The 22,902-nt window shown below is 40.7% G+C and overlaps 1 protein-coding gene across 1 annotated transcript; it reads left to right on the top strand.

The window, feature by feature from the left end:
• Positions 1 to 371: 371 nt before the first annotated feature.
• LOC311242299 (dnaJ homolog subfamily B member 13-like) lies at positions 372 to 22,257 on the top strand (the record flags this gene model as incomplete). The annotated part of the gene is made up of 8 exons (XM_084331239.1): positions 372 to 439; positions 3,240 to 3,343; positions 6,477 to 6,638; positions 8,122 to 8,264; positions 16,583 to 16,699; positions 17,373 to 17,486; positions 19,091 to 19,167; positions 22,068 to 22,257. 8 exons carry the CDS (start codon positions 372 to 374, stop codon positions 22,255 to 22,257), a joined length of 975 nt encoding a protein of 324 aa, XP_084187365.1.
• Between the last annotated feature and the right edge of the window lie 645 nt (positions 22,258 to 22,902).

The following is a 22,902-nucleotide window of genomic DNA, read 5'->3' as shown; positions in this document are numbered from 1 at the left end:
GCAACACGCTTCGGGGACAGCCTTACCAAACATATTATTTATATTATTCAAATTGAACTCAAACATGTTCCGTTGTGATGTCACAGTATGATGTTATAATAGAACATTCTAGAACATTTGTGATGTCACAGTATGCTGTCATAATAAAACATTCTAGAACATTTGTGTATATAATTATTCAACAATTCTCTCAGAACATCTCATTGTCATCAGTACTGAACAGATAGACTAAACAACATAGATTGAAGCCTGCATTTCTCTACCATTTTGCTGTGGAAAGAGACAATACAGACCCTCTCCCACCACAGGCATCACCCACACTTTCACAATTTCCCCGCGCAGAATTGTCTAGTTCTTCCTTTCAGTCAAAGATGGATATAGATTACTACTCATCACTGGAAATAAACAGAAGTGCAACGGACGCAGATATAAAAAAATCGTAAGGGGCACATTGCCAAACAAAAACAATGCTGATTTATTTTGCACATAATCTCACGCACACCCAAAAACTCTCAACCGTTTTGCACACATTCATTTAGTTTGATGGTTATTAAGAGTAAAGTTAAATTAGTTTGAATGTGGCCACCAGTGATGTCATCAGGGACGTTGGTTGAATATCCTTGTGTTGTGTTAATACAGCTCAATGAAATTATGTAAATTACGTTAGATGAAGAAATAGCAATACCTTGTATTGTCTTATAGGGACTGCTACCTTATAATTTAATTTAGCTGTAATTAACACATGCCTCCATTGATTGATTGAAAATTGTATTAACAGATTACAGAATGGGTACAATACAGTACAGCTCAATACACACAATTGTTAAGGGGATGCAGACCAGAGAAAGACTTTCGTCTTTACATCAGGGTCCCCCATTTGCTATTCATCATAACATATATGACATACATGACATACAGATAGACAGTACCCTACTGCTACATCTAGACATTTATGACATACCAGATATACAAATATACAGTACTGTTTATGAGTACAAAAATAGTCTAAAAAGAGAGTATATACATTTGAGGGGGAAGAAACTGTACATTTGAGGAGGTTGGGTAGGTGGGGTGGGGGGTTTGGGTAGGTGGGAATGGGGGGGTAAACCACATTGGAGGTGGTTGGGGGGTGGGGGGTGGGTAGGCGGGGTGGGGGGGGGGGAACTGTACATTTGGAGGGGGTTGGGTTTGGACATTTACAGGGGCCAGTTTTGAATTGCAGTCTCCGGCAGGTGCTCTTTGGGAGCAGTTTTGAAAGTAGGTAGTGATTCACATTCCTTTACAGCTGTGGGTAGGGCGTTCCACATTGATGTAGCATAATTGCGAAACGTGTTTAGTCCCTTGTTTGAGCCAAATCTGGGTTTAACATGATTTGTGGAGCTCCCTCTGGTGTTGTGGTCGTTGTATTCACTGACCTTTGGGAAGTATTTTGACATGTACATGGGTACCTTAGTCGTATAGTGTATCTTGTAGACCAGGCCCATTGCAAGTTGCTGTACTCTGTCATCTACTCTAAGCCATCCTAGGTTGTCAAAGTGGGCAGGGGTGAGGTGGGTTTTTGCTGAGTTTGTTATTTGAAATAAAAGAGAATGGACTCTGTTTTACCCAGGTGTAATGATAGTAGTCTGGGTCCAATTTGCTGCCCTTTTTGTGCAGGGGAGTTACTCTCGCAATAATCTTTTTGATCTACTTTTTCTCCTATTTTTCTGTACTTTTCTCCCATCCCAATTTAGTCGTTATGCCAATTCCCCCCTCCCCTTCCTGGTTGTTGCACGCATTTGCCCCCTACTTGCCGGTCTAGGGAGCCCTGAAGTCTATCACATGCTTCCTCCGATACATAGGAGACAGCCAGCAGCCTCTTTTCACCTGACAGTGCGGACTCTCATTGGTGAAGTGTAACGCGTGGGAGGATCACACTACCTTCACCAGTTCCTTCCCTTGCTGTGCAGGCACCCTGATTGACCTGTAGGAGTCGCTGTTTACAATGACTAGGATACCACCCACCGGCTTCCCACCCACTGACACTGCCAATTGTGTCAGTATGACGACCGGCCAAGCCGGAGGCACCGCTGACAGCCGGATTCTATACCAGTGTCTCTGTGGTGGTAGACAGACGCTTAGTCCACTGCGCTACCTGACCGCCTTACTCTTGCAATTTTGAAGTCTTTGGGTACGTGTCCCTGTTTTATGGAGAGTTTTATTATATGTGTGATGACTGGGGTGATGGCGGCTGCTGAGTCTCTGAGAAATTTGGAGGGGATATTGTCATGGCCAGTGGCCTTGTTAGGTTGGAGGGCGCTCAGTTTTTTGTGTACCTCAGCTGTTACCATTTCTAGTTTGAAATAGTCTTTGCAGACCCCTAGGTTTTTGTAGTAGGCTATGATGTGTTCTACCCCAAAACGCCCTGAGTGGGAGGGTCGTTTATTTACCAGTGTTGTGGCTATGTTTGTGAAGAAAATGTTTAAGTAATTGGCCACATCCAGCTTGTCATGTTATCTGTCTTTATGTTTATGTTTGAAAATCTGGTTTTAAGTTTTTTACTGCAGCCTAGTTGATTAAGTATTGAGTAATTTCCAAAGTTCACAGGGTTTATTTTTGTTTTCCTCAGTTTTGTCATTGATGAAATTCTTTTTTTGCAGTTTTGATCATGGAGTTTATGTCATTTCTTAGTCTGTTTCTTTGCAGTTTGAGTTCAGTCACATGGGCTTGGAGTTCACTGCTCGACCTTTTGGTAAGCTTTGACTGACTTTTACAAAACTCAGAGCATTTTTTGTCTCTGCTTTTCATAGTGGTCAAGTGCATCCATGGCTCAGCACGGTTTTTTACCCTGGTGGTTCTTAGGGGGGCCATGTCGTTTAGTATTGTTGATAATTTGGTTTTGAAACCAAGCCATGTTTCTTCAACTAGTGTACCACTGAGCTCTTCTGTTTTGTGACAGCCGGCCTTTTGTTTTAGCTTTTTGTGGGTGCAGAATATCATATAATGATCGCTTAACCGGCATGCTATAACCCCTTTATTGGAGATCTTGGACTTGTCAGAGGTCAGAATGAGGTCAATTGACATCACGGTTGGCCATATTCAGACTAATTTAATCTCAATAACTGTCAAACTAAATTAAAGTGTGCAAAACAGTTTTGGGATGTGCGTGAGATTTTGCTAAAAAAATCAGCATTGTGCTAATACCATCAAATACATTTTTCTTTTGTTTGGTAAGTTAACGTTGATATGAATGTTACCAGGTATCGACGGCTTGCCTTGAAGTACCATCCAAAGAAAAACAGCCAATCTGATGCCACAGAGATATTCTGTCAAATTGCCGAGGCCTACGATGTTCTGAGCAACAGTAAGTAGAAGCCTTGGCAGTAATCGGGGCTGCCGCCAACCGTTTGCCACCAACACAGTCTCATCAAACTATTTAAATAAAGTACTACAGTAAGCCACCCACCCACCCTGATACAAACACAGCAATACTATGTTGATGGTTCATTTGAATGTTTCATGGTTATGGTTAAGATAGAAAGTTATGGTTAAGGGTTAGGGTTATGGTTATCTTAACCTGTTCATCTGTAGACCGTTTTCGCCTAAAGGTACATGCCTAAGTAAATGGAAGATTGCTCCACTTCTGCAAGGTCAATTTGCATGTTCTTGGTATCTAGGAACATCTAGGGACCTGGGGGTATGTATTTCCAGTGTCAGAAATATTGTGTCTGTTACTAGGCTGAGTAAATTGTAATGAAGAAAAGGAGAATATAAATTATGATTTATGATTTTTGCATCTTTGATCAAAGATTTATACGGGTAGGAGAAAATGCTCACTGAGCTCATTCACCACCTTATTGAGATCATGTGTACAAAAAATCTAAGCAAATGAATAAAGGGAAGATGATTAAACAGAAGGATTTGTAGATACAGTAATTAATGATAATTGTTTTAATTATAAATTCATATTTGACCTTGAACTTGACCTTGACCTTATTATGGCCAAATCATACATCTATGGATAGGGAAAATGCTCCTCTTTCCAATGGCAGGGTTGAATCTGGATTTAGTCATTTCCTTGCGGTTTTTACGATAATTAGCATTTTCCGATACATTCGTATTTCCGATAAATCGTATACAACATCGGTAAAATGAAAATATACACTTTGACTACTGTTTTTGATAGGGTTATGGTCTTTACTCTTTGCTACAAAAAAATATATATTTAAAAACATTAACCTCTTAACATCCAAGGGCCCACATGGGGGAGCTTAGTATTCCTGCCTCTGAGGAGGTGGCTACAACAACACACAGTGATTGTTGTAATACTTCCATGCGTATAAATTGAGGAAGGCGAGAACACACAGGGACCTCTGCCGCTCTGCCGCGCGCTGCAACACACAGAGCGGCAGGCGTGGATAAGGGCGCGCGGTCACGTGGGCGTCGTGGCCAATCAGAGAAACGCTGAACGAAACGCTGAACGCAAGTTAGTTACCTTAAGACAGAATTTACAGATGACAGTGCATCATTGAGATTTTCTACCATTTCATTTAGTGAGCTGTCATGATTGTGTGGCTCATGTAGTCTGATAAGATTAATTAATTTTGATTCAGCTTTGTCGTTTAGGAGCCTCTTTTGAACTATGACTTTGTTTATAGCATGTCTGTAACATAACTACAGTATATAATTACCATCTGTAGTATCTTCATACCCGAGATACTATTCTTGTTATGCAAGTATACTATTATATCATCATTTAACTTATTTTCTATTTCCTTGTTAGCTAGTGTTGCATATTTGATACATCTTTTAAACTGTGGAGTCTCTCTCAAATAATCTCAGTTACCAGAACAATTATTAGTGACAGCCCTAACTCACATCAATCTGTACATTTGATAAATTCACTGTTCTGCTCTGTACCATGTGACAAGTGCAAGCTTTAACAAAAGTAAAAAATGCAACCAAGAGGTTAAGTAAAAAAGAAAAAACAGCATTTTGCTACTTTGCAAGGGATTTCGTTTTATATGATTTGATGGGGGTTGAAACGGTATTATGACGCCACAAATTGTCCCAGTAGAGCCACGGCAGCCATTCTTTTTTAATGCGTTGATTTCAATGTTAGCTGGAGGTTTCTTCTTTTTTTCTTTGACTGCAGTCAGTCATCAGGCTGACACAACTAAGTAGACATTAGTGTTGTTAATACAAATTTATTAGATTTGTATAATTTATTATTATTATCATTATGTATTTAGCCTACTATTTATTTTTAGATGCGAAGCACCTCATATACTGGCAATGTCACTCACTCACTCACTCACTCACTCACTCACTCACTCACTCACTCACTCACTCACTCACTCACTCACTCACTCACTCACTCATGGTTAGCCACTCAGCCTTTAGTGGTGGTTCACAGACATGTCACAGACTCATGTTTAGAGCTATTAGGTCAGTGGTTTCTGCTCTCATGCTTCTCATCTACGACACTGCAGGGCTTTCCCTAAACAATGGCGTAGGGGTGCCAGTGCCACCATGTGTTTAAAAAATGTATATATATAAAGATTTAAGTAAAAACAGGAAATCTTGGTGCCAGCTTAGAAACAGACACATCTAGGCGGTTAGGTGGTCGAGCGGAGATTGCGTTCGTCACCAGCCCCGGAGCTGAGCTGGATTTGCCTGTTCGAATCCAGCTCACAGCTCCGGGGTTGTCACCAGCTTGGCTGGCCGTCTGCACTGATACAATTGGCTGTATCAGAGGGTGGGAGAAGCTGGCGGGGTGGGTCCGGGTCGTTGTAAACAGCGACTCCTACAGTTCGGTCGGGGCGCCTGCTAAGCGCGGATTGGACGTGAGGGGGATAGTGTGGTCCTCCCACACGCTACGCCCTCTCAATGAGAATCCGCGCTGCCAGGTGAAAAGAAGCGGTGATTGGCTGGACGTGTGTCGGAGGAAGCACGTGGTAGCCTCCACTCTCCCAGATGATCTGACTGTGGGGGGTAAGTGCGCAGCGACCAGGAAGGGACTGGGAATTGGCATACGACTAACATTGGGATGGGAGAAAATCGGCGAAAAATGGAGGGGGAAAAAGACCAAAAAAAAAAAAAAAAGAAACAGACACATCTCATTGTCTAATACGTGATAGCTCGGTGCTCTGTTTTTCTGTTCCATTGTGTGTGTATGTGTGTATTGTGCAACCTTATACACTGTACTTAACTTGTGTTTGCTATTTTATTGAAATTATGTTTTTAACCCTTTCACTACCACACTACAGACGGTTAACCGTCTGTAGTGTGGTAGTGAAAGGTTAACCTTCTGTAGTGTGGTAGTGAAAGGGTTAACCCGTTGTTGTGTGGTAGTGAAAGGGTTAAGTTGCAGGAAATTACAGCAAATGGCTTTCTTTATTGCAATGTCTTTGTCTCCCGGACGGCGGCATAGCCCCCCTCCAGACCACCCCCTAGTTGAAATCAGCCCTGCCCTGTATGGCTTTGTTTTACTGCAGTTCGGACAAAAGCAACATACGACAAGTTCGGAGAGGTGGGTCTGAAAGGTGGCATCCCACCAGAGGTTGGAGAAGACGGCGCTTGGACATCGGGATACGTTTACCATGACAACCCAGACAAAACATTCAGACAGTTCTTTGGAGGCGACAACCCATTCGCAAGTAAGAACGATAGATTAGTGACTCATGATATACCATGTTGTTTTTCAATTGCATTGTGTGGTTTGTATACAGCTAATACAATTAAAAACACATTTACCTGGGGTGGCTAAGTGGCGCAGTGGGCAAGGCGCTCGCCACTAGTGCAGGAGATGCTGGGTTCGAGCCCAGCTCTCGGCATTGCTACCAGCTTGGCTGGTCGTTCATACTAACACAATTGGCAGTGTTAGGGGTGGGAAAGCTGGTGGGTGGGTCCTGGTCGTTGTAAACAGCGACTCCTCCAGTTCGGTCGGGGCGCCTGCACAGCGAGGGAAAGATCTGGAGGGAGGTAGTGTGACCTTACACACGTTACACTCTCCCAGTGAGAGTCTGCGCTGCCAGGTGAAAAGAAGCGGTGGGCTGGGTACACATGTGTCGGAGGAAGCACGTGATAGTCTCCGCCCTCCCGGACCGACGGCGCAACGACCAGGAAGGGGAGTGGGAATTGGCATAACGACTAACATTGGGATGGGAGAAAAATGGAAAAAGAAGGGGGGAAAAGATAATAATAAATAAAAAATAAAAAAAAACATTTACCTGTTGTAGTATTCGTCATTGTATCAACAGCTCAGTCAATCAACATGTCTAAAACATGTCGCTCTATTCATATTTATTACTTTTGATGGTGAGGCTACACATTTGTTTACAGTTTACAACTGACAGTAGTAATTGGTCAGTTGTCAATGCCACACGTATTTTTACTTTTAAAATACTTTGTATATATTAGGGCTGTCCCCGACTAAGGATTTGGATGGTCGACTATGATTGGCCCACATTTGCCGTTAGTCAAATTGGTTGGAAAAAAAATATATATATATATATAGAATTATTTTTTATTTTTTATTTATCATTCCATTTGGGCTGTGGGGGGTGCTTAATGTCTGAAGGAGTTGACTGAAAGCTTCTTGTCCTCTGCAAGGATGCAAAAAAAGCATGCAATTGGTCCACTGATGGATACATCTTCAATGTATTTGTCTAGTCTAGTGTGTTCATTAGATGGGTGAAATCCTCTTTCAGTGCCTCTGTGCCTGTTTTCTTAGGCAGTTAGCCTCTGGTATGCGTGCCATTGGCGTTAGCCACGCTTCTAGGCCTCTTTTCTTTTGGAAAGAATGACAAAACTTAAATATTTTAAATTTCTTTTTAATTTAAATTTTTTTTATTTTTATTATATTCGACTAAGAGGTTGGCCAGTCGACTACGGTTATTCGACTAATCGACTAATAGGGGTCAGCCCTAGTATATATATATCAAGAAATCATACAAATAATACCTTTTATGGAGAAAGATTAGATTTGATTAAAATCTATTGTCATTATACAGCACAAGTACAGTACAACGAAAAGTCACCCATTTTAATTGCTTCCTGTGCCCCAGGGCAATTAAGTCGGACATTGTGTGGTTTGTTTGAATTTAATGCTACTGTATAACCATATCATAATATTTACAGATGGGGATGAAGTAGTGATTGGGTTTAGTGGCCTGCGAGGACGAGGAGTTGCTACACAGGATTCCCCTATAGAGATGGATCTGCACTTGTCTCTGGATGAGCTTTTCCATGGAGGCACAAAGAAGATTGCGATATCCCGCAGGGTAAGGAGGACTAATACAAGATCTCTCATCGCACATTGAGACCAAGAGACCTACTGTATCTCAAACCCAGTCCTCTTTTCTTGATCCTCCAATCACAGCTGTTGATCTGAGGTTGTTAATTTGTGCCCCACATTTGCTAGACTATTGTTGCATCGTAGCAGTGGCGGCCGCTGGGTACTTCGCCACTAGGGGCGCTATACCAAATATTTTGCGAACATGTACAGTACAGTACTGTACCACGCAAGACTCATGGCAAGACATGAGCGATTCGACTCACGCTCACGGCAATGAATCGGCTCTTATGAACGAGTCGCTCAGCTGTTACTACAACAACACACAACCAGTCAAATAAAGTATAGTCTAGACTCTAATTCACAACTTGAAACACAATATAAATAGAAAAGTTAGAAACAAAACTCGCCCGTCTCCAAACACAGGCAGATCTCTCCCTCTCTCCTTCTCTCTCTCACACACAGCGCGACGTGGAATCGATTCGTTACACAATCAGACCTATTATATACCAAGAATAACTTCAGTATGAGTACAGGGCTGTACACATATTTTGCATATTGTTAAACGAGCCAAGGCTAGCTATTAAACTATCGATATGAATCGAAAATCTGGGACCCTGATGTAAACAAGACAAACGTCTTTCTCTGGTCTGCATCCCCTTAACAATTGTGTGTATTGAGCCGTACTGTATTGTACCCATTCTGCAATCTGTTAATAAAGTTCTCATTCATTCATTCATTCAAACATAGACGATATTGAACAAGCCATAATCCACGTATTTTCAATCCGAGAGAGCTGCAGTAGTTAAATCAATGAGCCATCGATAAATAAACAATCAGCAATGTCTCGCTTCATGAATGGCCAGCAGTAGTACTGCTCCTAAAAAAACTATTTACAACCGTTAACGTTAAGAAGAGAGAGAGAGAGAGAGAGAGAGAGAGAGAGAGAGAGATTTCTTCAACCTCAAACCTAAATTCCTTAGCAACCCGTGTTACCAAGTAAACAAATCACAGAACGATAGCCAGTTAGCCCGCACCAGCCTAGTAGTACTACTAACGTTAGCTCCCAGAACGATAGCCAGTTAGCCCGCACCAGCCTAGTAGTACTAACGTTAGAGAGAGAGAGAGAGAGACTCACTGTTTAGTTGAAACGTCCAGGGCAGGAAACGTGTATAATCCGCCATATAGCTTGTTAGCCAAGTGTTAGCTCAGCTGAGCTCGTCGACGTTAGCACAACACTCAACAAGTACATTCCTTTGTCCATTTCCGCTCGAACAGACTGCAAACTACCTGGCGTTCTATCGCCATGCTCTAAGACAAACTCTAACCTTAGCCAACTTTGAAAGAGTGCCTAAGCTTAACAGTCTAAAGAACTTGCAGTCACAGCACGGCACGCTCTAAGACAAACAACAGTCCTAGTACCAGGAACCAAGCTAGAACTTGCTAGAATTGGAACATTAGAAATTGGATTCGGCCAATCAGAGATCGTCTCTGTGAAATTCTGCCATAGAAAAAAATACTGGCGTCGGCCAATCAGAGAGCGTCTCCGCGAAATGCGGCTATGGAAATTCTCACGGAAGTTCACGCTGCTTTCTAGACCGCTTCAAATCGCGCTCGGATTCCAACATAATAGTCATATTTCAACGCACAACGCCGTATGCACTGATTGGCTGTGACGGAGACAGCGATCAAACTGTGACGCGCACTCAGAGCGCTATCGCTTCTTGCCCAGGCGAGAAATACGAAAAAATAAAAAAAAACGTCACTTCCTGCCCATGAAAACGCTGTTTTTTTAATTTAGATAATAACGTTATATTGTGCATTGGAAATACAAACATACTTAAAATGAGTAAATATTATTCATTTTAAACATGTTTATATTATTTATAGGGCTATAAAACAAAAAACAAAAAAGTTTTTTTTTTTTCTTATTCTCTCATTTAACAGGTGGGTCGGCGCCCATAGCGCCACCAGTGGCGAGCCGCCACTGCATCGTAGACACTTATATTTGGATATACTGTATTTTTGCCAGTTTTTGCTTTGAGTAGTGTAGGGCGGTGGAAAAACCTTGAACGGAATGATCCCATGTCTAATAGAAAATGATGAAGTATGGACAGGTACAACGCTATGGTCCTATATGCAGGGGCGTAGCTGTAGATTGTGGGCCCCATGAAAGAATGTATCTGTAGGCCCCCAGTGAATGCGAGCGAAAGCGCGCAATACATTTTTTTTTGGCCATTTATTTATTGATGAAAACGCATAATATGGTTTTTACCTATACATTCGGATCAGCAGTTCAGCACCTGCACTGTTGGTGGGTGAGCCTAGTAAAGGATGTCGCATTGCGTTCATCTTCAATGAATGGACCAATGCAATACTCTACCAAAGCCCCCCCTCTCACTCTATATATCCCCCCCCAGCTACACCCCTGCCTATATGCCACCTGGTCTATCTTCGCCTATATCCTCCCCAAGATAGAGGGTTAATATTTAGAATGATGTTATATAATCTAGAAATAGTGCCTTTCTGGTATGGGTTGAGGTCTAAACGTTCGTGGTAATGGGTGTGAATGATGGGAAGAGTTGTTTTAGTCAAGTCAAGTGTTCCTTTATTAATCCCCTTTGGGAAATGCAGGTGTCACAACAGCATAGGGGGGGGGGGGGGGGGGCGTGGTAGGATAGGTAGTAATAATAATAGAGCATAGAACAAAGTGCAAAGTAATAATGATGATAGTGATAATAATAGTGATAACAGTAGTAATAATAATGCAGGACCTGTTGCAGAGGTCTTTATTCGGCATGCAACGACACTCAAGTAGTAGTAGTGAACAGTAGTGGGTGGCCGAATTTGATCAGACAATAGTAATAGTGATGACAGTATACATGGTCCAAACCGTAGAATCCATGCAGTGTTTATTATTATTATTAAGAGTCAGATAAACAGTCAGTGCCCACGGTTGGGAAGCCTATGTCTGGCTGAACGTGCTCCTCATCTTGGCTAGCTCCTCATAGAGGGAGTGGGAGGGGTTTTCAGGTATAGCATCCAGCTGTTTCCAGTTTGACCAGTTCAACTCCCACTACGGAACTAGCCTTCCTCACCAGCTTGTTCAATTTGTTAGTGTCTCTTGAGTTAACTTAATGTTACCCCCCCAGCATAAAAGGGGCAAAGAAGAGGACACTGGTAATCACAGACTGGTAATACGTCTGCAGTAGCCGGCTGCACGCATTGAAAGACCTGAGTCTCCTCAGGAAATGCTCTGTCCCTTCCTGTAGAGGACCTCAGTGTTGTCCAACCAGTCCAGTTCAGTTTACAAAACTGCGGGCCTGAAGATTTGAAGGAACCCAAGGCAAGATAGCATAATAATGAGTTTGGGGGGTTTGATTGGAGTTCAATGTTCTTTTCAATTCTAGTTTTATTTATATAGAACTTTTATACAACCCATGCCTCACATTCACCCATTCACACACAGAGGGCGGAGGCAACCATGCAAGGTGCCTCATCGGGAGCAGTTAGGGCCGGGGTCTTGCTCAAGGACACACCGACACATCGAACCGGCGACCTTCCTATTACAAGATGGCCGCTGTACCTCTTGAGCCACTGTCGCCCCTTTTTAAAAGTGGAAACCCAGTATATGGGCCAATTTGTTGAAAGTCAGGTTGGAAATATTTTGAAATTTTGTATGTTTATTCCCAAAACTTTGTCCGAATATATATTGTACCATATCTAAAGTACATATATCTAGTGAGAGTACCGGCAATTTTTATATTGTATTTTTTTCAGAATATTTTTGAATGTTTTTCCTCTCAAAAATGTTCACTACCGAAACATAGTAATACACACTATAGTAAAACGGTATTATATTAACCTGTTAAGATTGTGTTTCCTTCCCTTCTCTAAAGAGTATTTATTTTTCTTTTTCTTGAAGGTTTTCACAATTAAATCAATAAAAATTACATTTTTACCAAATTTCAAAGTTCAATTGATATACAATTAGATCAAAATCTAAATGCAATCTTTTTCTGTAAAATGCATAACACTGATCATATTGATTTCAGAGTTAATGAAATTGAACATACATTTAACCAATCAGTATCATAACATTTTAGTTTATAACTCAATATAAGTATACGTTTTTTTTTACGAAACACCTAAATCCACAAAGAATGGATTGCACGGAGCAAGTTGCACCCTTACTTACAATTCATTATGAATTGAAAATGGGGGACCCTGATGTAAACCAGACGAAAGTCTTTCTCTGGTCTGCATCCCCTTAACAATTGTATTGAGCCGTACTGTATTGTACCCATTCTGCAATCTGTTAATAAAATGTTCATTCAATCAATCAATCTGCACGGTGATTGATTGAATGAAAATTGTATTAACAGATTGCAGAATGGGTACAATACAGTACGGCTCAATACACACAATTGGGATGCAGACCAGAGAAAGACGTCTGGTTTACATCAGGGTCCCCCATTTTCAATTCATAATGAATTGTAAGTAAGGGTGCAACTTGCTCCGTGCAATCCATTCTTTGTGGATGTTTCGGTAGTGACTGCATAATACATAAAAACATAATATTTAGCATAAAACCCCAAAAAGTTTACTTTATTGAAGAGAATATGTGTTCCATTCTTAAACTTACACACTGATTTTCTGACTTTGGAACACATTTATTTAAAAATTATGGGATTTAACTACTTATCATTCCATTTTGTCACTACCGAAATGATCACATCACTACCGAAACTTTACCACATATGTTTATAGTGACTGTTTCGGTAGTGACAATTCTAGCTAACTTTGAGCATAACTAAAGAATGCTAGCAAGCAGATGGCTAGCATACACATCTTTGAAGTGGTGTACACACATAAAAACATAATATTTCAAATGAAACCCCAAAAAGTTGACTTAATTGAAGAGAATATGTGTTCGGTGGTGACAATTCTTAAAGTTACACCGATTTTCAGACTTTGGAACACATTTATTTAAAAAGAACAAGACATTTAACATACATTTAACCAATCAGTATCATAACATTTTAGTTTATAACTCAATATACTTTATTTTTTACAAAACACCCAGTGTTTCGGTAGTGACTGCATAATACATAAAACATATAATATTTAGCATAAAACCCCAAAAAGTTTACTTTATTGAAGAGAATATGTGTTCCATTCTTAAAGTTACACACTGATTTTCAGACTTTGGAACACATTTATTTCAAAATGATGGGTTTTAACTACTTAACATTCCATTTTGTCACTACCGAAATGATCACATCACTACAGAAACATTACCATATGTTTCTGTAGTGACTGTTTCGGTAGTGACAATTCTGGCAAACTTTGAGCATAACTAAAGAATGCTAGCAAGCACATATAGCATACACATCTTTGAAGAGGTGTACTCACATAAAAACATAATATTCCGCATGAAACCCCAAAAAGTTTACTTAATTGTAGGGATGTTCGATATGGGATTTTTTTTTACCGATAACCAATATACCGATATTGTCCAACTAATTTCCGATACCGATATCAACCGATACCGATATATGCAGGGTTCCACCCCCCCCCCCCCCCCCCCCAAAAAAACTGAATAATTTCAGGTAATTAACATTACATATCTCTTGTTGTGGAATTAACACACCATTATGGATACTTTTGACAATAAATAAAATAAGAATTTGTTCTTACTTTCTTGCCTGGGTAAATAAAGGTTAAATAAATGTAAAAAAAAATTATAAAAATTTATTTATTTTTGAAAACCGATACCGATATTTTCCGATATTACATTTGAATGCCAATATCGGTAGGCCGATAATATCGGTAGGCCGATAATATCGGACATCGTATACTTAATTGAAGAGAATATGTGTTCGTGGTAACAATTCTTAAAGTTACACACCGATTTTCAGACTTTGTAACACATTTATTTCAAAAGTATGGGATTTAGCTACTTACCATGCAGCCATGAGGGACAGGAAGGCAGTGTTACTGCCCGGTAAAAAAAATGCAGGGGTGTGGCTAAAAAACAGGCTCAGCCAATGGACTAAAACTCCTGTGTTTCGGTAGTGACATGAAAACTAGGGACAAGATTTTTTGAGTATAGTTTTTTAATTTAAAAATTAAACCCAAAATAAATCTAAATCTTTCAACTTCTGTTTAAACTTAATCATGAATATCTTTGAAATTACACCATTGAACTAAATTAAAAAAAAAATGTTATTTACATACATTTACATTTACGGGTCAGGGTTTGGGACAGCTACTTCCCAATAGAAAGTACCCTATAAATGATGATTTTGTATATATTTAGCTCATCATAATCTAATTTAATGCCTTGGGTTTAAATAGATCATAACATATTCTTAGTAAATATCTATGTCTGAATACTTAATTGTTTTGTTAAATAGTTTTTCTTGTTGTGGGACCACACTTTGAACTAATTCGGTAGAATGCCCCATATACACTTAGATTAGTCGCTGACGAATAATAATGTAAGAAGATTGGGAAGGCCTGGTCCACCATCTTTCAGTAAATACAGTACATTTTCCTCATGCTTGGATGTGGATGTGAAGGTGGAGATACAGCAGTCTAATTGTTTAAACCATGATTTCGGTATAAAAACCGGGATAATCTGAAATAGGTATAGGAATCTGGGTAGTACGGTCATCTTAATGTGAAATCCTTTTTTGTGCGTTCTAAGAGCACCTTGAAGTTAACTCTGAACAGATCTTTAAAAGAACATTTATTAACTTTTAATAGTAGGTGAATACGACTTCTTCCACTTTAAAGGGGGATTGGTCAAATCGCACCTTGTCTGTTAGTTGGGTAAAGGGGAGGAGCAAGCCTTTCTTCAAATGTAACTTATAACCAGAGGGTTCTAAAAGATTGAAGTATATTGTAGCGACCTCACCATTATGAAGTAGATTGTCCACACAGATATTCACGGAAGAGTAGTGCTTCTTTATTTAGTACTCAAACAGGCATAGCCCAGCACGCCAAGACAGGGTACCGGTCTCACAATGTGAGGCATAACAGAAAAAATCATTTAATAGAAAAGTATTCTGTATTTTTTTTATGACAACTAATAAAGAAACTTGAACTTGAAACTTGAACTATGTTAAGATACTTGTTTACTCCTTCTCTACTCCACACCAAGAGACCACGCCCTCAGGTGTAATATTAACTAACCTCCTTAGCCCCGTCCCTCACCCATGGGACCACCAACCACAGGGAACGTTGGTCATGTCTACAACAACCCAGTAACCCACATACTTGACCGTCATCACAATCACAACTAGATCACATTGGCAGGGGCGTAGCTGGGGGGGGGTAGCTTAGGATGATTCCAAGGTTTTACTAGACATCACTCAGGTGTATTATTGATGCTCTCATTGATACTATGTTTGTTTCTGAAGTGTGTGTGTGTGTGTGTGTGTGTGTGTGTGTGTGTGTGTGTGTGTGTGTGTGTGTGTGTGTGTGTGTGTGTGTGTGTGTGTGTGTGTGTGTGTGTGTGTGTGTGTGTGTGTGTGTGTGTGTGTGTGTGTGTGTGTGTGTGTGTGTGTGTGTGTGTGTGTGTGTGTGTGTGTGTGTGTGTGTGTGTGTGTGTGTGTGTGTGTGTGTGTGTGTGTGTGTGTGTGTGTGTGTGTGTGTGTGTGTGTGAGATATATAGAGAGAGGGGGGGGGGCTTTGGTAGACTATTGCATTGGTCCATTAATTGAAGATGAACGCAATGCGACATCCTTTACTAGGCTCACCCACCAACAGTGCAGGTGCTGAACTGCTGATCCGAATGTATAGGTAAAAACCATATTATGTGTTTTCATCAATAAAAAAATGGCCAAAAAAATTTCTTACGCGCACTCGCATTCACTGGGGGCCTACAAATACATTCTTTCATGGGGCCCAGAATCTGGAGCTACCCCCCTGCACATTGGTACAACTCATAACAACCAGCTCTTATCAGCCAGATCTCTTGATCCTAACCAGTGTTGCTACACTATTTAGGGGGGGGGGGGGGGTATAGATATTACCCGGCTATGTAGAGGTATTTTTTTTCTTTACTCAAAGCTAACCACACAATTTTGAGAGAGAAGTGCAGTGGTCAGTAATGTCAGGGTTTTAGCTGATTCATGACATTTTGAGAACATTTAGAGAATCTTTAAATGTTCAACCTAATTAAACACCTTGTGAATATACTCCTTTACTCCTTTGTCTGTTTTTAAGATAATAAGAACTGGTTATTATTTCTGTTTCATTGCTCTTATTTCACCGTGATTTGGGCTCTTTCTTGACCAGGTCTTGAACGAGGATGATGGACACTCCTACAGCATTAAAGAAAAGATTCTGACAATTTTTGTAAAGCCTGGATGGAATGAAGGCACAAGGATTACCTTCCCAAAGCAAGGTGACCAGGTAAGATGTCCCAGGAAGGGGGGATGGGAACAGCTGTAACGTGGGACGATTGTGACAAATTCAGATTCACCAAGCTGGAGTAATCAAATAGTAGGGCTGTCCTTGACCAAAGACAATCATGAGGTTTAGTCAATTAATTGATTAGTTGATTTAATCAACAAATCAGAAACAATTTCCCCACATAGAATCATGCAGAAGAACCCCTTTAATAAATCTTGTGTTTACCAGAGAGTGCTTAGAATTTTCTTGGAAATATACCTGCATATAATCCTTAGCACCATATCACTGTACATTATATGTAATATTACAACTCTGTATACATTGGATTAGCATTATTACTCAGTAGTACTAATTTATATATTTTATACCCAGTTTAATCACCTGTACATTGTATATTACTATTGCACTTTACTATTGTACTGTTACATTTGCACTGTGGTTGGATGCCAACCTTATTTTCATTGTACTGTACTTGTGCTGTATAATGACGATACATTTTTATCTAATCTAATCAATCGATCGATCGATCTGCTTGTACATATTACCACCCAATTCCATTTACGGCACATCCACCCTATCTCTGTGAGATGGAACTCATACATCAGTTATTTCTGAAGAAGTTTGTTTTTGTGTCACTAATACAAAGTCTGACACTATGTGGCTCTCCCTTTAGGGTCCAAATAACATTGCAGCAGACATTGTGTTTGTTGTGCGACAGGAGAGTCACCCTTGGCTTGTGAGGCAACACGACGACCTGATCTACAAGACCCAGATCTCTCTAGAGATGGTGAGTCAGGTGAACACTTTCTCCATCTGCTGTGACAGGGTAGTGCTGTCATCGCTTGGTAACTAAAACATGGTCTTATCTTCTGTTGTGTCTGAAAGATGCACTATGCAGTTTGGGGACATATACACTTGTTACTACAATTCGTTTTGAAAACATATTTACTATACATGTAATCCTTACAATTATTCTTACGTCATCATGAATCATTTTTAGGCACTGTGTGAACCAAATTTAAGCCTAGAATACATCAGACTGGCATGTCTCTATTTTGGTCATGCCACGCACCCTTTTGGGAGAAAACAACTGGGGGAATAAACAGGGATTAGATGGTGTTTGTTCATAAACTACAACTTTAGGACAAAACACACAGATATAAATCACACTGAAGACCATCGTTGCCACGAAATAGTCATTACCTCTTAGTTTTAGGTCACTTCAGATTCATAAGCATAATATTAAATGGTCAGGTAGGGAAATTAGGAAATATCCTGCAGCTGACTGGGGAAATAGGCCTGAAAACAGATCAAACCTAACTTTTCACAGTGGCGTGAAGACGCTCAATGGTGGCCTGTGTTAGTGAAAGTAATTGACTTAACATGATGCACTAACAAAACGAACATTTCAAACAATGTCGACCGTTTTTATACAAGCACACATACACTGGCGCTCAATAGGAACAGTCTTGTGTTCTCCCCAAAACTAGACACGGCCGCGAAAAAAGCCAAAGTACCTGGTACCGATCTGATTGGCAACAAATTTGCGGGGCCCTGCCTTTGTTACCCACCACTATACACAGGCTTGGCTGACAGAAGGAGCCAGTTCAGTGCTAGACTACTCCCAAGATGTAGCACTGAACGGCACAGGAAGTCCTTCATTCCAACAGCCATCAGACTTTATAATGCATCACTGTGCCTCACTGCATCACTGAGCACAGGGTGACAGTACTATCTTCCTGGACTTTTACTTTTAGACCAACATAGTACAATTTTACACTTGCTGTATATTTCTGTATATTTTTACTGTATATTTTATATTAGAATGTGATGAAATATATATCCCGGACCGTATTTTATTCTTAGGCTTATTTTTATTCTTATTCGTGATTTTTGTTTTGTCTACCTAAATGTTTACTGTGAGCGATTTGTAGTGCCAAATTTCCCTCAGGATGAATAAAGTATTTCTATTCTATTCTATTCTATTCTATTCTATTATATTCTGTTAACAGTAGTGAAAGTAACTTATCAGGTAGCTTTCTAGCTTCAAACTGAGTTCCAGGGACCAGAACTTTCCTCTGAGGACAGTGTGTTTATTCAGTTATGAAAATACACCTTATTATGTACTCCCCCAAAACTACCTAACACACCTTTAACTATCACTTTAATTTAATTTCAAACCTTTATTCCAACTCGTAAGACACGGAGGTTACCCTCATTTACAGCAACAACAAGCTTACAAAACAAGGCACAGTTTACCAGCAAATTCATACATATAACAAATAAGAATAAACAATAAAAAATCAGCTAAGACAGTTACAAGTCAACACACAGTGGTCAGAACTATTACTTATTCTTATCAGATGTTTGTATGTGTTCCTTCTCCTGCAGGCCTTGACTGGCTTCGCTCTGACCGTGCAGACACTAGATGGCAGGCTACTCAACATTCCCATCAACGACATTGTGCAGTGAGTGCTTTACTGCTTGGCCTTGTGGGGAGTTCAGGGAGATATTTATTCACCTATATAGTGTTTTTCCATGTTTTTCATATCAAGGACCCCAGAATTCACAACACCTTAGGAGACGGACCACCGTGTGATGAAGATTTTGTCCCTAATTGTTAGATATGATTTTGTCTTGAATTCCATTGTGTTAAATGTAGGTAGGGAGCGGACATACCTGTGAAACCTATGATCAAAATAGTAATTTTTATACATTCTCTACCTGCCTCTACCTACGACCTACGTCTTCTGGATGAAATAATGGTCCAAGTAAAGAAATGTATTACTTTTAAAAGGGACATCCTGGAACACCCAGTCAAGTCAAGTCAAGTCAAGAGTTTTATTTGTCACGGCATACAAGTATACAATGAAATGCGGGTGGTCTTGCCCGCAACGATGTGCAATACAGTGGGTACAACATATAATAGAATCCAATACAACATTTTTTTTTGTGCAATAACAGGTAACAGGTAAGAGTCCCTAAGAACCACTGACATACAGTAACTGTCAAGTCGCAGTATTTTGATGATGTCACTATCTTAGAAAGTCACTTAGGATCTCATTAGAATAATAAGAAAAGGGTGGGCCAGTGTCATCATAGAAACGCTCAAAACCGGTTACTTCATAACCACAGAGACTAAATGTCTTCCAGTGCTAAATTACCTATGTGAGAACGATGAAGCTTTGACTCATCCCCTCCTTATAATTATACACTTAAAACCTACTATTCAAATGGCCATCCATAACCCAAACATAAACAAGACGTCTGCCACATGAGGCTGGGGCTTATAGTTGAACAAACTTTTCTACACTTCAATACACTCATTCAATGTGTCAAAGTTATTTTCGATATTCTTTATTAAAGTAAGTATACTTTATTTTCTACATCATTGGAGTACAAAATTTGATATGGAAATGGGTTTCTGGAACCCTAGCACTATTTGCTACTTACTATTCTAATGATAATGTTGATTGGTAGAGTCCTTTCTCAGCAGAATCCATTCTGTTCCTCATGCTAGCTCTGGATAGTTAGCCACAAACCGATAGAAAGTCAATGCGTCAAGCTCCTGTCTTTACTCTAGTCTCCCCTCTCGGCAGCGTGTCGAAGAGTCCTTGAGCAAGACATTTAACCCCTAACTGCTCAGATGAGCAGGTGGCACCTTGCATGGTTGCCTCTGCCGTTGGTGTGTGAATGTGTGAGAGAATGGGTGTGAGGCATTAGTTGTAAAGCACTTTGGATAAAAACGCTTTGTAAATGCAATCCATTTACTAACGATGTTCTTGATCGGTAGAGTCCTTTTTCAGCACAATCCATGCTGTTCCTCATGCTAGCTCGGGCTAGTTAGCCACACACCAATGAAAGTCAATGGGGGTAATTACGATAATAGCATCAGTTCCCCCCCCCCCCCCCCCCCCCCCCCCCAGCAATTCATATGGAATTACTTCTTTCATAGTAATTCTCTCTCTCTCGCTCTCGCTCCCTCTCTCTCTCTCTCTCTCTCTCTCTCTCTCTCTCTCTCTCTCTCTCTCTCTCTCTCTCTCTCTCTCTCTCTCTCTCTCTCTCTCTTTTTCCCTTGCTAGCCAAGGAGCTAGCCAAGTTTCAAGTTTGTTTATTATTTGTCACAACAAAGTTTCTGTATTCGCCCATGAGAGTGTGCTACATACAGTAAAATTATAAGTAAGTAAAAAAATAAATAAAAAAAAAGTAAGTAAAAAGTAAGCAAAGTCAATATACACAATATACAATACAGAGTAAAATGAGTAACAGTGAGGTACAAATGCAGAAATGAGATGAGGTACAAACACTTAGGGTAGGGTGCAAATGCGGTATGAATGTAGTGCAAATCTCTAATAGATAAATATAAAGTGTGTTAAAGTGTCTAAAGGGAGTAAAGTGAGTGGTAAGGTGAGTGTTTGTTTAAAAACTAAGGGCTAGATCCACAAAGAATGGATTGCACGGAGCAAGTTGCACCCTTACTTACAATTAATTATGAATTGAAAATGGGGAACCCTGATGTAAACAAGACGAAAGTCTTTCTCTGGTCTGCATCCCCTTAACAATTGTGTGTATTGAGCCGTACTGTATTGTACCCATTCTGCAATCTGTTAATAACATTTGCATTCAATCAATCAATCTGCACGGTGATTCATTGAATGAAAATGTATATATATTAACAGATTGCAGAATGGGTACAATACAGTATGGCTCAATACACACAATTGTTAAGGGGATGCAGACCAGAGAAAGACTTTCGTCTTGTTTACATCAGGGTCCCCCATTTTCAATTCATAATGAATTGTAAGTAAGGGTGCAACTTGCTCCGTGCAATCCATTCTTTGTGGATCTAGGCTAGCCCTAAGACGCGTCTATACTTCCTGTAGCCGCATTTCTGCAGGACGCTCTCTACACTGGTTAGGCTTAGGCACTCTTTCGAAGTAGGTTAAGGTTAGAGTTTGTCTTAGAGCGTGACGGCAAGTTCTTTCGACAATTAAGCTCTTTCGAAGTTGGTTAAGGTTAGAGTTTGTCTTAGAGCATGGCGATAGAACGCCAGGTAGTTTGCAGGCTGTTCGACGCGGAAATGGGCAAAGACACAGCTCGTCACGCGATTGGGCAAACATGTCAGTGGTCAATCAGAGAGCGTCAGTCAGTGGCCAATCAGAGAGCGTCCTGCAGAAATGCGGCTACGGAAAGTATAGACGCCCCTAAGACGCCCAAGATGTAGCACTGAACGGCACAGGAAGTCTCTCTCTCTCTCTCTCTCTCTCTCTCTCTCTCTCTCTCTCTCTCTCTCTCTCTCTCTCTCTCTCTCTCTCTCTCTCTCTCTCTCTCTAATTCTCTTCTCCTCTGTCACACCACACACATACAGGCCAGACTACAGGAAGGTGGTGCCAGGGGAAGGAATGCCGTTGTCCCAGGACCCTTCACAGAGAGGAGACCTCATCATTCTTTTTGACACCCAGTTTCCCCGCACGCTCTCCCCAGAGAGGAAACAAATTATCCAAAAAGCTCTAGCCCCAGGGGGGCGGGATGGCGCAGTGGGCAACAATTGGTACTAACACAATTGGCAGTGTTAGAGGGTGGGAAAGCCATTGGGTGGGGATTGGACGTTGTGGACAGCGACTCCTACAGGTCGGTTGGGTGACGCCGGTGCAGCGGAATCAGGAAGTATCGGGGGCAGCGTGAGCCTCCCACGCGTTACTCCTCGCCACTGAGAGTTCGAGCTGTTGCGGTGAAAAGATGCGACAGGCTACCTCCTCGTGTACCGGAGGGGACACGTGATGCAAGGCTTCTGTCCTCACTACAGCCGACCAGTGGGAGGCATAGTCTAGCAACTTTCAAGACAGGGGAGGTCTTAGCACACGACTTGTGCTAAAAATATAAAAACGTTACACTTTTCAAATCACTGATTGGCCCCAGGGGTTAGTTATAGCTCTGTTGCTATGAATTCATCATTTAAGATTTAATAAAAATTACATTTCCCCCTCATCGCCCAATTTATTGTAGGAGTGCTGTTGTGAGGATGTTTTAACAGGCCATGTGCAGTGTTAATTTTGGCAGCTATTTTCATTTTAGTTTTAGTCTTAGTCATGTGTCAAGTGCTCCTTTCTCGTTTTCATCATATTTAGTCATCTTCATTTATTTTTCGTTTATGTCAGGATCCGCGCCAGCCTGGTTCGATTCCTGCACAGGCTGGCCACACG

This window comes from Notolepis coatsorum, assembly GCF_963971535.1.
Source record: "Notolepis coatsorum genome assembly, chromosome: 1".
In the NCBI taxonomy this organism is placed as follows: Eukaryota; Metazoa; Chordata; class Actinopteri; order Aulopiformes; family Paralepididae; genus Notolepis; species Notolepis coatsorum.
The sequence above is the reverse complement of the archived record's forward strand: the minus strand, read 5'-3'. Positions and strand labels throughout refer to the sequence as shown.